We start from the raw sequence: 20,076 nt of genomic DNA on the forward strand, positions 1-20,076 counted from the left end.
TTTCCAAGCACATGTTCCCTTGTTATCTTAGCCGCCATAGAAACCATAGCAAGATGAGGAAGAAGAAAAAAAAAACAGAAGCTGTTCATATGAGACTGAAGCAAAATAGTCCCCACACAAAGAATGTAAGACCTGGTAGAAGGTACAATTACCTCTAGACGGCCTAGAGAAGTCAGTATATATCGTGCCCTCCTACCGTGTCTCACCTGTTCTGTGTCTATTTCTTCCAAGGACTGCAATTCAACTACCTGAGTCTTCAAACTGCTTTCTCAAATAGATTCTAAAATTAAAAATTAAAAAAAGATTCTAAACTCAACACTAGTGTGTCTTCAGAAAAAGGCTCATTCACTGAAAAATTCTTTCATATCTACTTACTATGTCTTTAAGCCCAACATGAATGGACCTCGTCTCTCCTCCAGACCATCTTTCCAAAACCTACATGTACTCCCTCTCCATTCCCACTACACACCTGAGATCAAACCGACTCAACCGCACATCAGTTAGTTGTTACTATCTTCCAGTGAATCCCACTCAACAAAAATTTCTCTGCTAGTCTCACATGGACTTTCTTCTCCATTCTCTCTTTTCCCCACCACCCATTATTGTGTTCTGTCCCGAATAAACTTAATTCACCTTGGTTCCTTCAACTTCTGATCCCTTCCTACTTTGTAAAATGTCTCTGGGTCCATTCTTCCCCTCTTTTGCCACTGCTTCTACACACACACACACACACACACACACACACACACACACACACACCTACTGATATAAGCTCTCTCTGGTACAGCCATACTAGAACCAGGCCCATCCCATCTATTACTCTGCCTCAGTTCTTCTATCCCGCATACCCAATCCCTACAGTGCCCCTTGCCTGGCACCAAATGAACTGAACATACACGACTCAGGTCCCTCTTTTCACAGTTCCTTGGTTAGCCCCACCTCCCTGCTTAGATGACTCATGCTGTCTGGCTTCCTGCACTGAGAATCACAGAATGGCTGCACTGCAGGAAATGGTGACTTCCTTGTATTTGCTTTTGTCACTAGGGATGATATGCAACTCTCACCTCCATCAAGAGATTCTAAAGAAATTTGGTATCAGAATAGGAAACATTAAGCAGGAGAATGGTTTCAGGGTAATTAGCTTGATTCAACTATTTTATAAACTAGACATATTTCAAAATATAATACAAAACTTCTGTTTGCTCATTAAAAAGAAATTAATTTTGTATGGCTATATACTTCATAGTAAAATGGGCGAAGGGCCAGTCTTTCCAACCATTTATCTTTTATCCTCTTAAAAAATGCTGCCAACTGACTTTGGGGACAATGATTATATTTTACATGCTCTTCTGACTGGTGCAGGCACCAGGCACACCTGTAATGTGCAGATATACATGCTGGCAAAAACAAGTAGACACATAAAATAAATATATCTAAAATTTTTAAATGTATGTATATATAACCCATTGAGAATTTTATTAAAACCGATATAGTTGTGTGGAGTCTTTTTTTGTTTTGCTTCTTTGAGACAGGGTCAGACTTTATGACCCATAATGACCTGAAACTCATTATGCAGGCCCAGCATGCCTAAAAGTCACAGCAAGCCTCTTGCCTCATTGACCTAGGTACTGGCTCTTATTGTTGGTTTTGTGTGTGTGTGTGTGTGTGTGTGTGTGTGTGTGTGTGTCTGTGTGCATATATATATGTTTGTATATACATGTATATATGCATGTATGTATTCAATCATTGTTATTTTCCATTTTCTTCAGCTCTTCTTGTTCCCACACTGACCCTGGAGTAGATTTTAATGCCATATACTTGGGCTTCTCGCATAGACAATTCTGTGCAAGCCAAGAGTGTACCTGTACAATACCTATTTCCTTCCCAACCAAACCCCAAAATTCGATGAGATACTATAAGCAAATAAACTCACAAGATTGCCTGAATATTACCTACTGCCGATACCTCTCCATTCATCCCAAGCCAAAATTACACATAAGACTTTATAGGCTTACAGCATAAGGAAATTCTACTAGCTGTAAAAATCTACAAGTTCTGAAGGCAAAAAAAAGCTATGGCAGAAAAGTAACACAGAATTATTACCTTTTTTATCCATATGCCAATGACAAATTTTATATATGTACCAAGCTGCCCTCAACACAACTGTTTACAAGGTGAACTCACAATTAAAGCTAAAAATATTGATCCTTTAAAGAATGAGAGCTTAAATTAAGAAACGTTTTATTTTTTAAAGACAAAACAAATGCATTAACACACATCCAAATGTCACAGCAAGCACTCATTGGGTTTGTAAAAGAGAAAACTGCACTGTGGTGTCAAATGAAAACCAAAACCATTGTAAGAACCAGCACTGCTTATGGCGACATGGTACATGGACAACCAAGAAGCGTGTCTTCAGCTGTGGAAATGCGTGAGCAGGTGAAATAACGGAAGGTGGAGTGGCCACAGTCACACTTCCAGACCCTTCCCCACTTTATGTGCTCCTGTTCTGCCCTGTTGATTTAGTCAACAGGTAAATGTACAAAGAACTTAATATCAAAGAACACTTCCAAAAGTCAAAAATAGATTCAAGGTCATGGCTAAAATTACCCCAGAGGTTGGGGGAGGGGGCTCTCAAAAGCCGTATTTCACAAAATGCCAGGCACTAAATCTAGTCACATGTGCTTGCAGTAGAAAACAAAACACTGGTCTTAATAAAGGCTGGTCTTCTTCATGATGCGCAGGAACTCTTGCTCATTGACCTCACCATCTCCATCTCGGTCAGCTTCATCGATCATTTCCTGTATGATGGTAAGAGTTCATCTTAGATTAAGTCACAAACTAAACTGAAAAGTGATTAGATAAGAAAGTTCAAATAAAGCTATGAGAAAAGATGACCATGGTCCATTTAATGTGAGTGTGCCCCTTTCTATGAAAGTTATTTGAAAATCCCAATTATTGTCATATGTATCCATTAAAAAGAAGCTGGAAAGTCACCCTTACCTGAAACCCAAGAGGAAATTCAATTGTACATGTGTATTCTAGAAACATGGTCCATGAGTATGAAATTATCACCAGAGGTATGAGAAGGAAAACGGAGAAAAGAGAACCCGGGCAGGCCAGAGCCCGCTTGTCACCTGCAGCTCCTCATCTGTCAGGTTCTCGCCCAGCTCCTTGGCCACGCGCTTAAGATTCTTGAACGATATTTTCCCAGTCTCGTCATCATCGAACAGCTTGAAAGCTTTCAGGATTTCTTCTTTGGTATCTTTCTCAGACTGAAGTAGGACACAAAACTGATAGTTACTCACATTCAGCCACTCTGCCACTCCCTGGTTATCCTTTTGTCTCCAAAATCCTGACTTGAGCAATGTTAGGAGCCAGGTCCTCTGGTTCATGGTGGCTTCTATTTCCTTTCTACTTCCTATGCCATCATTTGTTTCATAACCAAATCAGAACTTAGTATTAAAAGAAAAGCCAAGAAGTCCTGAAAAATAGGCACGAGGACTTGTTTGGGGGAGGGGGCAAAGTATCATGTGGCAAGAGCAGGTTCCTGTTGTAGCTGGAGAGTCACAGCATACAGGAGGTACAGTGTAGATACCTGGAAAGATCCAGTGTTGAGTATTAGAAAGATGAGTCCCAGCTCACCCCAGAGAACACCCAACCCTGGATCTTGCCAGGTATCCACACTGTCCCTCCTATACTTTGTCTTGTACAGAACTTTGTCCAATTCTAATCCTAGGAGGGGAGCTGTAGGAAAACTATCTTCTTAGATTAGTTCCTTGGCCCTGTCCCACACGGATCATATGGTCCTAGTATTTTTCACAATGTCCTTCAAAGAATTACTGGAGCCCTGAGGACTACAAAAGAAGAGAATAAAATTTCTGAAAGCATTCAAACCTCACATATTTCAGGAAGGTTCTTGCCAGGAGGTACAACTGGAGAGAGTCCCTAAAAGGAACAATCTAAAACCAATCTTGAGTATGAACCATTTGTCTGGAAATGTCAGATTGATACCTGATTCACTGTAAGCTAATTTAATTTTTAATAATAATAATAATAATAAAGTGAACAAAAATGACTAGCATTTGAAAATCTCTGTGATTATCATGTGACTACATGAAACGAGATAATGCTGTTACATTAAAGAAAGCCACATGAAACTTAGGGATCTCACTCAGGATGATATTCTCTAGATGCATCCATTTTCTTAAGAATTTCATAAAGTCATTGTTTCTGATAGCTGAGTACAACTCCATTGTGTAAATATACCACAATGAGATAACCCAGTCACAAAAGAACAGACATAATATGCAGTCACTGATAATGGGATACTAACCCCAGAAAGCTCTGAACACCCCAGAAACAACTCACAGACTGTGTGAAGTTCAAGAAAAAACAAAGGCCAAAAAAAAAAAAAAAAAAAAAAAAACCAAGCCAGAAAATGAAAAACCATTAAGCTTAATCTTTACACACCAATAAAACTTTGACTATTTCCAGGTTACATCTTGTTTTACATGTACTTTATGCTCATTGTAACTAGTAAGATTTTAATGCATACTATCAAACCTTAAAAAAAATCAAGTACTGACAAAAATGTATTTGCATACTGTTATGCAAAAATGCTTAAAATCTGTACATTTATCTTTGTTTTTTTAAATAAAGTTGTTCAATTTAAAAAAGAAGAAGAAGAAAGAAACGTAGGGATCCTCTCAATTAAAATTGAGACAGATTTTGTTGTATGAAGTTCTGTTTATATCTAGACTCTCATGTTTCTACCATTATGGGTAGAAAGTATGCTAATTATCTTAGCTAACTTACCATTTTTTGAGTCATCACTGTCAAAAAGTCACCGAAGTTCATTTTTCCTGTTCCTTCTTTATCAATTTCACTTATCATTTTCTTGATTTCTTCTTTCTTGGGTTCAAAGCCCAGGGCCCTCATTGCCACCTACAATGATATCAGAATCATCTAAATAGACACATGTAAATGATGTAGAAATAAAAATTAGCACTGAGGATATTTAAAAAACACCTGAAAAAATAATGAAACTGATTAGAGAACACCGTAATTCTCATTTAATTGGTATTTTCAATCAACTTTATCAATTAGATCATTGTTTCGAGTAAAATATACACGGGGTACATTTTTCTGTTACTTTTTAGAGGAAGAAGGGAGAAGAAAGATAACAGGTAGAAGACAAGCAACGGGGAAACACAGGTAACAAAGCAAGAATGTATGCTGCTTGCCTTTAGTTCCTTGATGTCTATAGTTCCAGTTCCATCGGCATCAAAGAGATCAAAGGCTTCCCGGATTTCCTGTTTCTGTTCTTCAGTAAGTTCAGGCTTAGGGCTCATCCTTTTTCTCTGGGCACTGGATGCCATGTTCGTCTTCTTAAAATTAGAGGCCTTCACACATTATACAAACACACAAGTATTATAAGCCATAGTCTTGTTTTATTTTATGATAGCTCTAAACATACATATCATTTTCATTTAGGCCCCATCCTCCATCATGCACTTGTGTCATTAACTAAACTGCCATAGGATAGTGAGCTATCTTGCTGCCAAGTTTGACAACCTAAGTGAGAACACCACCCAGGCTTCAGTTTTCATTATCAAAGATGAAAAGGGAAACAATGCTCACATGGTAAAAGGAGAGAACCAACTCTTACAAATTATTCTCTTACCTCCACAGTCAGGCTACAATGTGTGTCTCCCCCACAAACAATAAGTATAAAAACTAAAATAAACTTAATCCCAACTGTAATAATAGAAATCAAACAAACCTCTGTGAAGAAAAAACTTTCTCTCAACTTACAACTATTTTAATTTCTATAGTCAGTTTTTACTAAGTTATAAAGAATAGAAAATTCACAATAATGTGGTTATTTTCTAATGTAACTGTAAATTTGTGTTAAAAATGTGACATCACACCTGACTAAATCCAACTATATTTCATTTGGGAGCCACAAATAGAAGGTAGTTTTTGTTTTAAAATAATATGATACCATTTCCTCCTTGTTCTTGTATAGATATATTCACACAGAGCAAGTGAGTATATGAATATGAATTTCTAATATTAGCATAGCCTTCACAAAAGGCTATAACTCTGACCTGCACTGTCTTAAAGTTTATGCTATAGAAAGTTCATGTGGTTGTACCATTAATCAACATGTCACTTTAGGAAATTGAATTTCTTAAGTCATTTTTAAAAGCTCTTTCAATGACAGTATCATTTATACCTAAAAGTTCAACATGCTTGAATTTTCTTCTTTTCCAAAGTTAGTAAACAGCAAGTGTGAGGCTGGAATGAGCTTATCACTTTATTATGAATAGACTCTCACAAATTTCCATATGCATATCAATTAAAATAACCTGGTGTGACTTCAGTTTTCATTATCAAAGATGAAAGGGGAAACAATACCTGTTCTAATGCCACTGCTAACTCAGACAGCTGGGTAATTAATGAGAAAACAGTTTATACCAACCGATTTTAAAGATCTGCCTAATAAATTTATAGATAACGAAATTTGCTGAAAAGAACAGCTAGGAAATCTTATTCGTCATTCTGAAAGAGAGCTAGCTGAGAAACCAATTACAGATACGGATGATCAAATGTATGATTTCGGGAATCTCAGTTCTAGAAATGTACTTAAAACATCTACTTTTAGTGCCGGTTCCCATGAACTCTGGCTCCTCCAATTAATTTTGACTAAATATGGCTAAATGTAAACTTACTAAGATAAATATTATGCCAGTACAAAGTGCTAAAAAAAATCAATCCATTTGGCACCTGTGTGCTTTCTCTGCAAAGTTCAAAGCATCTCCTGAAAGCCTGAACACGTTTGCGAACATGAGAACACAGTAAGCCTCTTAGCACCAAGCATAAACTTTAATGGGGTGGCAGTGGCCAGGAGGCCTGAGATAGACTGAGGCCAGAGTCTAAGGGAAGCAACAGAATGGTCACCCTGCCCGTTCCCAGAAAGCCAGCAGAGGTTCAGAGGCGGTTTGTGGGGGGTGGCTGAAGGTGACTGGGGCGGGGAGGGGTTAGTGGGAAAGCGCAGGTGAGGCGAGTAGCGGGTGGCTGTACTTTCTCTCCTACCCTTCCGGCACCCAGCTCCAAGGAAGAACTAGTGCATCAACGCCAAGAACCGAGTAAGAAAGGTTGCAAAGCTGCACTGAGGCATGGGAAAAGCCCGGGGGCGCCGCGTGGGGTCCACCGAATCCCCAGCACTTACCATCACCCAAAGACTCTGCCACCGGTTGTTAAGGCAACGGCGTACTCTCGGCCTCCGCAGCGTTCCCACTACTCCGCGCGCGCGCAGCCCGCTTCCCATTGGTTTGGGAACGAGGAGGTGGGGCTAACCTGGCAAAGCTCTCCCAAGGGCGAGAGGGCGGTGCGTAGGCAGCCAAAGACTGGCCTCATTGGGCAAAATCGCGCTGTGAGCATCAATTTGCTGCGCCAGAGCCGAGCTAGACCAATCAAGATTATGAAGGAAGCTCTGCTGATCGTGGGCTCATATCGCTCAGTAGAAAAGGGTGGCGGGAGTTCAGCTGGAGTTCGCTGGTTCCTGGTTGCTTGCAAGCTTCTGTCGGTCGTTTGAGTATCCAAACTCGGTAAGAGTTGCGGACTTGCCCTTGAAAGCTGCTGCGTGTGGGTGACACCTGGGAGGAAGTGCGAGGGAATGGGTGGGACGTTCTAAAACCGAGTTGGGGGAACACAGAGCATCTGGGAGGCCAGCAAAGACATGACCTAATGGTTTGGAGGGGTGACTGTGCCTGAGGAAGCTGAGACCTTGACAGTGGAGTGGGTGTGCCGAGAACTGTGTCAGTGGTTCCCAAGCAGGGACTTAGAAACCAGTCCAAGTGAAGCTTTGTCTTCAGCATTAGAACAAGAGTCACTCTAGTTCTCAGGGGGCTGAGCTGGGGGCCTTTGGATCTTGAAAACTCATCGAAATGTGCCCTGTTAGAAGTGAAGACACTCAAGACACATGGGAAGGAGCATTCCTGAATGAGACTCCTAAAAGCACAGCCACGGGGAGTTTTGGAAGTATGGAGTGTAAAGTGAATTCAAGAGCAAAGTGCACAATGGGGTGGGGTTACCTGGAACTGTGCCAGAAGTAAAGAAGGTCCGGGGTCCAACACAGATTTTATGTTCTATGCCCCTCAAAGCATAGAAAATCAGTTTAGGAACATTAAGGGAATAGTATCAGTCTCTCAAACTGAGAAAGGCCTGAGACTTAACAACTCCCCATAATATAATGTAATGCAGTATAGGCCCTTTGCCCTCTTTCCTTTAAGCCATAAACCCAATTCAAAACTTTTGTGTCTTATTTGAATCCTTTGTTCCCTACAGAAACAATTTTTTGGGTCCTCACAGTTCTGTCCTTAAAGTGTCTTCTGTTCTCTCTGTTCTTCCCCAGTCCATCCTTGGCAGTATGAGCTGGAGTTCTCACCATAGTCTGCAAAGCCTGTCTTGAAGTTCCCTCCTATCATACCTACACTGTTGTCCCCTCTGACTCATTCCCACCCAGGATACTGTTTTTGTGGCTGATACACTCCTGCGTTGACTTTACCCAGTCCCATGAACTTTTTTTTTTTTAATTTTATAATATTTTGATTAATTGCTTGAAAATTTCACAGATAAATATAATTTTGGCCATCCCTGCTTTTAGACAGGGTCTCACTGTGTAATTCTGGCTTTGTAAGCCAGGCTGCCACTGCCTCCTGACCGGTGAGATTAAAGGTCTGTGCCAGGAAGCCTAGTATTGGTCTTCAGCCATTGTCACCTTCTCTGTAAGGTTACTGGAATCACTCTCTTTACTCTGTACCTCTCATATTGCTCTATGTTTTTATAGTGGGACTTGTTACCTCCTGAGCCATTGTAAAGTTAACCTTTTTCTTTGTTGCCTCCACTAGAAGGTGGGCACATGAGGACAGGAATCACTTGTGTTTATCAGTGCCTAGAGAAGGAAAAACTACACGTTAGGTGAACCTTATTCTATCAGGTAGTCCGTAAGTACCCCTTAGTTTCCCATAATTCACCCCTCTGCCAACATATGCCTATGCTCTATCAGGTTAATTTTAAAATAAACATCTCTGCTTACATCAGTCCCCTCTGGTTTAGAAAGTAAAGTCTACCCTAGTCTGCTGCCCAGTTTTATCCTTACTAACTTTGACTTTATGTCTCTCCATATTCTTTGTTAAAGCAAGTCTTAAATATTCCTTAAAAGTCTCTCCCTTGAAGGCTTAGTTCCCCCACCCATGATGTTATTAGAAGGTACAGGATGAGACAGATATACTGGGAGGTTGCTAGGTCACCAGGGGCATACCTTTGACAGTGGATTGTGGGGGCTTTATTTCTCTATTTTGTTCCCTTGCTACTGAAAGCTGACCAGTCTCCAGCATCCTCTGCCACGTACTCTATGATGTACTACCACAGGCCCAAAGCAACATGGACTAAACTTCCAGAAGTTGACATAACTTTGCATCTTTTAACATGATTGAATAGATGTTTTATTCTGGTAATGAGAAAACTGACTGACTACTCTGCTTCCCAGTCGGTCTTTGGAGTGGTTTGAAACACACTGTCCTATCCTTTTGTCTTCAGCAATCAGTGGTCACAAACAATTCTACCTTCTTGTATTTTCAGTGTTTGATGTGATGGATTCAAAGTCCCAGCATTCTAACAGACTTGAGGCTTCTGACATGGGAGTCATCACAGCCCACTAGTCCTCAGACCTTTGCTCTTTGAGGTCTACTTTTCAGTAGTAGTTCAAAGCAATTCTATTTTTCTCTGTAAGTGTATGATCAAATATATGTGCCAGAAAATGCAATATTTTGACCATGTTTTGCACTCTTCCTAGTGTACGGCAACCGACACCAACTCCACTGATCTCTTCATTCTGCAAAACTGAAACTGCATTAGCAGCCCTTCCTCATCCCACCACTGCCAACTACTACCAGAGACCATCTACTCCCACTTTGTGTGAGTTTAAGTACCTCGTGGTAATGGAATCAGACAGTGCTTATTCTTTATTTCATGTATGTGAGTACACTGTCGCTATCTTCAGACACACCAGAAGAGGGCATCAGATCCCACTACAGATGGTTGTGAGCCACCATGTGGTTGCTGGGATTTGAACTCAGGACCCTGGGAAGAGCAGTCAGTGCTCCTAACCACTGAGCCATCTCTCCAGCCAGACAGTGCTTATTCTTTTCTGCCTGTCTCATTTCTCCTAGCACGATATCCTCAGAGTACATTCAGGTCGTTGCATGTATCAGAATTCCATTCCTCTTTACGTCTGCATAATATTCTGCTGTATGATTTAAATAGATCACATTTTATCAACTCATGTCTCAGTGGAAATTTAGGACGCTTTTACTTTTTAGCAACAGTAAACAAACAATGCTTCTGTGAAGACAGATATAGGAAAGCCAACTTCAGGTCCCTGCATACAATTTAGGAGGTTTATACTCTCAAATGAAACTGCCGACCACATGGTAATTCTGCTTAATTCTGTAAGGAACTGACAAACTTCCACAGTAGATAAACTATCTGCTGTTACCATTGGCCTCACATAAGTATTTCACTTATTTTCTGTTTCCTGACTTCTGATAGTAGCCCTCCTAATGGGTGTGGGATGGTCTTACTGAGATTTTGATTGGTAATGCTGAGTCAATTTCATGTACTTGTTTGCTGTTTGTTAAGTGTGTCTTCTCTGTTCATTCAGAGCCATTCCTGATATGCATTTGAACCTGAGTATAGACATTTCAGACAGCAGGCAGGACAAAGAGAATGCCACTGGCATTTGACTCACTGTTAGACTAATTCTGATATCTCAGGACCTACACACACACAGCAGGTAGGCATAGAATTTGAGATAGTATAGGTTTAGTTTTATAAGAGGTTGGTGTGCTAAAAGTTGTGTGATCATCATTTGACCATTGTTACCTACTAGGGTGGGCATGTTACTTTTACTTCCCACCTCTTTCTCTGGCAAGTAGAAAGGATATGTGCTTCTTGCTTTGCCTAACGGGGGGAGGGGGATTGGCAACTGCACTCTGTGTTTCCACACTGCAAAAAATTCATCTTGCACTTGCCCACTAGGTCTCTGTAACCTGAGCACAGACAGCATGGTTCAAAACAATAGAACTCCAAACCTATGGGAAGTTTTCCCTTCTTGTATCTCTCACAGATTTTATCCCCATCACTGAGGACAAGTGGGTTTGTTTTGTTTTGTTTTTGTAATCCTTACACAACCTCCCTCAAGCTAGCCCAATTTGGGCCCATAACTTGTTATGCCATGGCACATTGATATCTATGAGAGGCCCGCTCTTTTCTGAAGAGAAATGGAGGAAGAGTAGATGGGGAAAGAGGGGAGGGACTTGGTGGAGAGAAGGGAGGGGAAACTGGTCAGATGTAAAAATAAATAAGTAAATAAGCAATTTTTGAAAAGAGGAACTAAGTGGAACACTTTAGAATGAATTGTGCTCTACACAGAATTAGGTGGGAGGGTATCAAAGCCAGGCATTGGGCATGTTGAGCAGACTGTATTGAGTGTACACAGCATGGCCTCAGGTAAGCTGGAGAGGTGTAAAATAGTTTGGGAGTTCAGAAGAGGACCATTGGGAGGTATGATAAATAAAAACTGCTTTTAACAGGATGTTTAATGGGTGTTTGGCACTATGCCCAAATGGCTTTGTCTTTAATTCTCAGTAACCTTATAAAGCTATTTGCTTTATAAATGAAGAAACAGGTTCAGTTCCTTTTAATAACTCTCAGGAGAGCTTCCCAGTCATAGGGAGAACTGAGATTTGAACCCAGGCACAGGCTCTGGGTTCATTAGTTTATAGCTTTGAAGAGTGAAGGGATATGTACAGTGTAGGTAAGCAGAGTATCCTCCAGACAGGTGAAGACCATCACAGCACCAGATATGCAACACAGACCCCTGTTAGAAAACTGAATAATGGCGTTGGCAGGAGAATTCCCGTGCCTCCATTGCTGTGTCTGCCTTCTCATTTTCTTATGCTCCCTTGAGGATCTGAAAAAAATGTGCAAAGTGAATACTAGGCAGTCGTGATGTATAGCATACCAGCTTAAGAACAAAGCTCAGTGAAGCTTCTAGGTGTCGCTAGGTACATGAGGAAGAGCAGTAAGGACTCTGCAGTATAAATACTTGATGCAGCACTGAGACCAGCAGGCCCATGAGTGCCTGCACTGTGCTTCACCCTGTCTTGCATGCCCATAATTGAGCAGCAAGAAAGCCAGCTCAGACTGCTTGCAAGACTGGTACAAGGTGTCCTAATCCTTGTTCTCTAGCAACTTCTCTCCTGCTATATGCAAAGCCATATAAGTCCAGTTACTGCCACATAGGTTTGAGGTTAGTGGATGTCAGGGCCCTGCAAGTGTTCAGGGCAATGAGCAATAAAGACAGGGATGGAGTACCCACCATATTCATTAGATGTATGGACAGAGACTCAGAAAAAGGCAAGTTCTGAAATACACTGAACTGAGGTATTCGGTATTTTTCTTATTGCTATGAAAAAATACCTGAAGAAAAGCAACCTATAGAAGGCAGGAGTTTAGTTTAGCTTGAGAGTATAGTCCATCATGGTGACGCAGTCATGACAGCAGAAGTGGGAGGTGGCAGGTCACACTGCATCTGCAGACAGGAAGCAGGGAGAGATGAATGCTGGTACTTAGCTTGCTTTCTCATTTTTTATTTAAAAAAATAAGATTTCTACATTTTATTTTATGTATATAAGTGTTTTGCCTAATATGTGTGTGCGTGTAAACCATATATGTATAGCATTCCTAGTGCTCACTGAGGTAAGAAGAAGGTGTCAGATCCCCAGGCACTGAAGTTAAGGACAGTTGTGAGCCACCATATGGGTACTAGGAACCATTTGATTTGAGTCCAAGTTCCCAGCCCATGGACTAGTGCCACCCATGTTCAGTGTAAGTCAGAAATCTCCCTATAGGTGACCAATCAAACATTGAGGGCTGTAATATCTGTTTCAAGGACATTTGGGCCTTTGATATGCCCACAAAACTCAATACACTCATCAAATCAAGTCTCATGGAGACATAAGATGGCACTCATTGTTTGAAAGTGTCGGGCCGTGGAATTTGGATTGAAGCCATCACAAGAACCAGTCAGTACTGGGTACCTGACACTTCTTTCCCCTGTGGCATTCTTTATATCTTTCATGGGTAGGCTCTTTTTTTTGGTAGTTTTTCATTTACAAATACTACATCAGAAACACCTATACCTACAAAATAATGTCATAATTTTTGAACTTGTGTTTATAACTTGGTATTGTGAGTAAAGGAAAAGGGAAGTATATGATGAGGTCTTCACTGGGACTGCGTTTTTCTGCTTGGTAGCATCATTGCACTTGATTACTGTCTCCCACTGTAAAGATCTTGGTCCCCATCATCTTCCAACCACTACCCAAAGGCTTTTGATATGACTAGTAAAGGAGATTATTTACCTCTCTTCCTGTCCTGCCTCTAATCCAAGTGCACTGTAAGTTAAAGACTTGTCATACACTCTAGCATGGGGCACTTTGGCTGATAGGTATGATGGCTAGGGCTTAGCTATTTATGAATACTCACTCATAATGGCTGAAGGTGCTTTGCTTCACATACTATTAATGTTTTTCTCTGTCTTTAGGGAGAAGAATTGATTGCAAACAAAACCATACTTTGAGCCAGAATGGAGCAAGCTGTTCGTGGTGAATCAAAGAGAGGCCAGGTCACAGGAACACATTTGATAAATGACATTTCCAAGGTAGGTGCAAACATTAAAAAAGTAGGGGAAAGTCATGCTATTGATATTTACCTCTGCATTTTGTATTTATTCTTTTCTCATATATTACATCTTAACCAGAGTTTTCCCTCCCTCCACTCCTCCATGTCCCTCCTCCCACCTCTCATCTCCCCCGGATCCACTCACTGTTCCTCTGTTTCCCTTTAGGAAAGAGTAGGCCTCCCAGGGATCCCAACTGAACATGGCCTAACAAGCTGCAATAAGACTGGGCACAAACCCTCTTATCAAGGCTTTATCTGTACATTTTTAAGTATACTTAAACCAGTGTCTAGTCAGTGCTGGTTGGTTATGTTTTTGTGTTTTATATACCTTGATTTAAGATATGCCAGTACTCATTGCTGTGTACCAAAAGAATGAGAAAGCAAGTTTAAAAAAGCAGTAATTAGAGCTGAAGTATGACTCAGTAGTTAAGAGCACCAGCTGTTTTTCAGTCCCCACATGGCGATTGAAAACCATCTGTAACTCCAGTCCTAGGGGATGTCCTGCCTTCTGAGGGTACTGACTCTGGTTCCAGTTGGGAGATTTTACATTGGTCTTCCCTGGAGTTGTTCATGTAGCTGTAACCATGCAGGCACCTCTGGCATGCATGTTCACTGGTGGACTAATGCACTGATGGTAGTGAATATTGGCTGTCAGCTAAACACATTGGTTTGTCTTCATACAGCCTCCAGTATGTTAGCTTAGACTTCTTAGTGGAATGGTAGAAGCCTTCCCAGATGGTGGCAGTAGCCCCTAAGATGTATTGTGAGTCTCAGAACAGACTTGAAGGAATTGTTGCCCCATCATTGTCAAACATTCCAAGCTCATTCCTCTCCTAGTCTCATCACTATCATCTCTAAGGTGCTCATCTGATCTATGCTGGACTCTTACTACCTGAAATTTTCTTTTTATCAGTACTTTGTTTTTGTCTAGTATGGCCACAAAAAGTTATTGATTATTTCACATGGTCTCTTCTAGCTACTTAGTCTTAGACACATGATTAAAGACATTCATAACATCTCTGAGCAGAGTCTGGTTTGATTCCTATCACTATAACACTCTACTGACCAGGCATTGTCTCAGTTGTCCCAAGCAGTATCAGTGCAATATGTCTGTAGGTTCAAGGCCATCCTGGTCTACATAAAGAATTCCAGAACAGCCAGGGATATATAGAGAGACCCTGTTTACATACATACATACATACATACATACATACATACATACATACATATTATAGAATCAGGAAATGATATTTCACTAGAGGACACAATAGCAAAATTATGAGGTTATTTATTTGTCTGATTGATTGTTTTGTTTGCGTGTGTGTGTGTGTATATGTGCATGCCTGTATTTTGTGGTTCATGCAAGTGATTGTACAGGTGTGTACACCTACATGTTATATAAAGAGACCAGAAGACATTGGGTATCATTATTGTACTCTGCTTTATTTCTTTAAGACAGAATCTCTCATCTTATTATTTTTCCATTGCTGTGATAAAATACCATGACATAGGCATTTCATAGACAAAGGGGTTTATTTGGGCTTATGATTCCAGAGGAATAAGGTTCTATCCCCATCACTGCATGGATGCTTGGCAGTAGGTAGGCATGGTGACTAGAGCAACAAGCTGAGAGCTCACATCTTGAACCATAAACATGAAGCTAAAAGAGGAACAACAGGGGACTCTAAAACTTCAAAGCCCCCAGTGACATACTTCCAGCAAGGTTGTAGCTCCAAAGCCTATCTAAACAGCATCACCAACTGAGACCAAAGTATTCACATGTCCAAGATGACAGGGGACATTCTTATTTAAGCTTCTGTAGTCTATAAACTAGAAGATTGCTGTTTTGCCTAATATGGCTGGTCAGCAAGCTCTCAGGATTCATCTGTCTGCTCCTTAAATCTGGGTTATAAGCATGTTCAGCCATGCCCCGATTTGCACGTTGATGTTGGAGCTATGGGCTCATGTCATATATTTACACAGTCATTTTACCAGCCCCTAAGTTGTTTTATTCAAAAATAAACATTGGACTCTGAGCCATATAGAATCCCTGAAACTAGAAGCACTAGAGAACATCAGTGAAAGCTCTGAGAATTGGCCAGAGTGGCTCTAAGTGCACACGGTGTAGCTGAGGTAGAAGGAGATGGAAGGAAGGGGCTGTCAGGTGGGCAGTGGTGAGGCAGATCATGTCTACAGATTATGCAGAGCCATTTCAGGATGAACACTCAGATTAAGACAGACTTAAACCTGCAGAAGGTACCTGGCTCTGGCAAGCCCTGAATATGCTACATAGCTAAATTATGTCAGTGCATGTGTCTGTCGTTGCAGTGGCTTGTGACAGGTCAGCCTGACCTTCACCACTTTGGTCCTCACACCTCTTGTCCTCATACTATTCCTCTTCCTGCAGGCTAAGAAGTGCACAGTGATTGGAGGCTCTGGGTTCCTGGGGCAGCACATGGTGGAGCAGCTGCTGGCACGAGGCTATGCTGTCAATGTCTTTGATATCCACCAAGGCTTTGATAATCCCCGGGTGCAGTTCTTTATAGGTGACCTGTGCAGCCAACAGGTAAGAGACCCACTCAGCCTCACTGGTCTCTCACAGGGAAACCAAGTGCTCAGAGGCCAGCATAACTATAGCTTGAAAATCTATTTTGAAAAATGTAAAAGTTATAGGAAATAATTTGACAAACCATGTTGTCAGTAATCAGAATAAACAACAGTTGTCTGTGTCACAGGGATTTTATTGTGTCATAGGAACATGAAAATAGCCATGGGCCATAGTCCAGTGAGCAAACAAGGCTGTGTGCCAAGCACACTTTACCAAAATATTTCATCAAACATATTACAGGTTCCAACATGCCAACTGCCACCCTAGAGTATGCAGATGGTAGGCCATATGGTATTCATCCCTTTTAATCGGGATAAGTTCACATGCCATAAAATTCATATTTAAAAATATATTTTATTATTATAGTTATGTGTATATGTCTATGTTGATATGTGCATGTGGGTGCAGGTGTCTACCACCAACCTCCCAATGAGAGCGAGTTAGAGGTAGTTGTAAACCATCTGATATGGGTACTGGGACTTAACTCCGATCCTCTGGAAAAGCCATGCATGTTCATAACTGCTGAGCCACCTCTCCGGTCCTGAGCGTCACGTGTTTGAAACATACCCTGGAATGATCTTCAGCAGCTCTTCAGAACTCTATGGTCATTCTGTTCCTGTGCCTGCTCACTTCCCACTCCCCAGCCCTCAGCACTGCTATTCCACTTTCAGTCATTCTGAACAGTTCCTTTAACAATGCTTTCATGTGGTAGGGGTATTCATATTTTGAATCATTGTAGGTATTGCCAAGTCGCTCAGCCAGGCTCTTGGGTCTGTTAATGGAGACCATCCACAGCCACTCCTTTCTCTTCCCAAGTGACTTGCTTCATTCCACAAAGGTTTCAGCTCCTTGCTGACGGTGGCTCCATCAACATTTCTGGTAAAATTATACTACAGTGGGACCAAGTCTGGGCATTTTACTGTCACTCTGTACTGCATCCTCAACAGCTTTGGCTCTATAGCCCCTCTGTTGTCCTGTATAACTGTCATCCCCTGACCCAGTCTTTTCTTGTCACTTGTCAGAGAAACAATCCACAGTAGGAAGGAGAAGGGGGTGCACAGGGCAGGAAGGAGAGAGAGACCAAGATCGAATTCAAAGAATGAGATTATGTGACGCATGAAGTCAGCAGGACAGACAGGAGGCTTGGGAAGAATAACCAGGACTCTTAAACACTGAGCCATCTCTCCAGCCCCACATCCCACTTTTTTAAGAGTTGTTCCCCCCACCCCCAACTTGTGGTGGCTTTTGTATTTCAGATTGTTCTTTGTAAGCCATCTGGCTTTTCCACTCCTGGCATTAGAAGGTTTTTTTTTTGTTTTTGTTTTTAATATCCAGCCTCAGTTTTGGTCTTTTATTATATTCTCCCTATCTTAGCCCATGTCACATGTCCCTTCTCTTTCTTTGTGCTGTTACACAGATTCTCTCCTTTACAGAACTTCTCGTGACCACCTTTACCTTCTCACATTATTTCCTGCGTGTGTGAAGGTGCGGCCAGATAGGCATTCTTGTGAAGGCCAGAGGTTGACATCGGGTGTCTTTAGTCACTTTCCACTTCATTTTTGAGACAGGATCACTGAACATGGAGTTCATTAACTCAGCTGGGCTAGCCAGGAAACTCCAGGGGTTTGCATGTCTCCGCTCCAGCAGCCCTGGGATTACAGGCATACCTTTGTGCACAGCTGGGTTTTTTGTTTGTTTGGTTTTTGGTTTTATTTTTAACATGAGTCCTGGGGACTCCAACTAGCAACCTTCTATTTTTCAAGCCAATCTTCAATATATCAGTGTATCTATAAGCATTTCAGGATTTGTCTCAAAATCATTTTTAATAAAAATATTATACAATATTATCTCAGAGGCACCATAAATAGTTCCTTAATGTATAATTGCTTTCCCAAATTAACATACAGTCAAGACTGTGTATTTGATAAATATGTCAGTCTCTTAGTTCCTAAGATGCCTTAGTATGTGTGTTGACTTAGTGGTATTTAGCTTGTTCATTATCAGTAGCATATCCCAGGGTCTGGAGTTTGCTAATTGCTTCTCCAGATAATCAGCATGTCCCTATGCCATCTGCTGTTTCCGGTAAAGTAGTAGATTCATTGTCCAGTAAGGAACCCACAGGCCACATATAGCCACCAAGCAATTCAATTAAGATAATTTTTAAATTAAGACACTATTTTAAAGTGCAGTGATAGGCACTTTAAAATACATACTGAAATTCAGAGACTGCGTACAAAATCATTAAGTAGCTCAATAATTTCTACTGATTATGCAAAATCTAGACTTTGATAGGTTTACACATACACACACACTCTCACACACGTTTTTTGAGACCGGGTTTTGCTTTGTAGTGTAGGCTAGCTTGGAACTCACTAGTCAAGGATACTGGCCCCAAACTCACAGTAATCCCTTTGCTTCCAATTCAGAAATAAGTATGAGGCAAAGACTTGATGTGGTTCAGGTCCCCCCAATCCTGGTTCATCAGGACTACAAACCCCTATGTGTGTGCACACAAGACACACACACACACAAGAATGAGATATTTTAGAGATATATTAGAGAGTATTTGTCTTCATTTCCTAGTTCACTGCTCCTTCTCGAGGGCAGATTAAAGAAACTGCTGCTCATCATCTTTTGAAAGATGAGTCATCCGTGCTTCGCCCCACCCAGTGTCAGAGGGATCCATCCCCATACCCAGGATGAAGGAATGCTACACAGAGCAGCCAGAAAGAATCTGGCCAGGCAGGCCTTGCTGGGTTTTCTTATTAACTGTCTATGCTTCGGCCGTGTATGTGTCATGAGACTGGAAGCCTGTGCACACAGGGTGGGTATGGAAGTCCACACCACTTCCTCAATACCGTACCCTGTGTATCTCTTCACCCGTACGTACCCTTTCTAATTCCTTTATGGTGAGTCAGTAAATGTGTTTACCTAAATTCTCTTAGCCTCTTGCACAAGTTAAACAAAGCCATAAAGGGAATCTGGGAGTATAGTAACTGGGTGCATAGATACTTTTTTATCTAGTACATCATTAAAGAAATCTATGCATAGTTACTAAAAAGAAAATTCAGGTGAACAGAGGTCTACTTGGCAGAGGATTGTAACTCAATAAATGTTTAGGGCACAAATGAGAATGTCACCATTTGCTGAGAAATGCTCCAGGACAGAAAACACCGGTGGGTGTTGTAAGTATCACCCCAAAGATTTGGTAAGAATCTGGCAGGCAGCTATCACCTTCCAACTTGGCATTACCAGCAGTGCCCTGATAAGGATACACCAGCACTGATGTGGAATGCTTGCCAGAACCATTAAGCTTGAATACGATCATAAATGAACAGACAAATGCAAACTGAAAATCCATAAAATAACCTCCTGTGAAATATTAGTGTCACAGAAGGCAGAAAGCAAAACTCAGGGAACTGCTCCAGATTAAAGTAAATGAAAAGAACAGAAGGGTCACATATGCGTGATCCATGTTTGAATCCTAAACCCCCAAGAAAATAGTGTCAGAATGCTTAGGGAAGCTTAAGTATGGAGTAACTGTTACTTAAGAGTTGCTAGGTGTCCCGCGCAACCGTCTCGCCTGCAAGCACAACGCGGCACACGAAATAGGATCCTTCTTCGGTAAACTTTAATACTCTCGAGAAACCAGC

The 20,076-nt window shown here is 41.2% G+C and overlaps 2 protein-coding genes across 3 annotated transcripts in view; one reads left to right on the forward strand and one right to left on the reverse strand.

The window, feature by feature from the left end:
• Positions 1-2,230: 2,230 nt before the first annotated feature.
• Positions 2,231-7,300, reverse strand: CETN2 (centrin 2). Its single transcript, XM_080910770.1, has 5 exons — positions 7,238-7,300; positions 5,247-5,405; positions 4,819-4,947; positions 3,138-3,275; positions 2,231-2,801 (listed from the first exon to the last, which is right to left on the reverse strand). Exons 1-5 carry the CDS (start codon positions 7,238-7,240, stop codon positions 2,712-2,714), a joined length of 519 nt encoding a protein of 172 aa, XP_080766896.1. The 5' UTR covers positions 7,241-7,300; the 3' UTR covers positions 2,231-2,711.
• A 193-nt stretch (positions 7,301-7,493) lies between these two features.
• The window catches only part of NSDHL (NAD(P) dependent 3-beta-hydroxysteroid dehydrogenase NSDHL), a 21,186-nt gene continuing 8,603 nt past the window's right edge, over positions 7,494-20,076 (forward strand). The window contains exons 1-4 of one of the 2 annotated variants that reach the window (XM_080910502.1): positions 7,494-7,616; positions 9,866-9,987; positions 13,679-13,795; positions 16,223-16,381. In XM_080910502.1, coding sequence (XP_080766628.1) covers positions 13,721-13,795; positions 16,223-16,381 — 234 coding nt within the window. In that variant the 5' untranslated portion in view covers positions 7,494-7,616; positions 9,866-9,987; positions 13,679-13,720. The remainder of the gene's footprint in view (positions 7,617-9,865; positions 9,988-13,678; positions 13,796-16,222; positions 16,382-20,076) is intronic. The other variant, XM_080910503.1, reaches the window with a different exon arrangement.

This window comes from Micromys minutus, assembly GCF_963924665.1.
Source record: "Micromys minutus genome assembly, chromosome: X".
Lineage (NCBI taxonomy): Eukaryota > Metazoa > Chordata > Mammalia > Rodentia > Muridae > Micromys > Micromys minutus.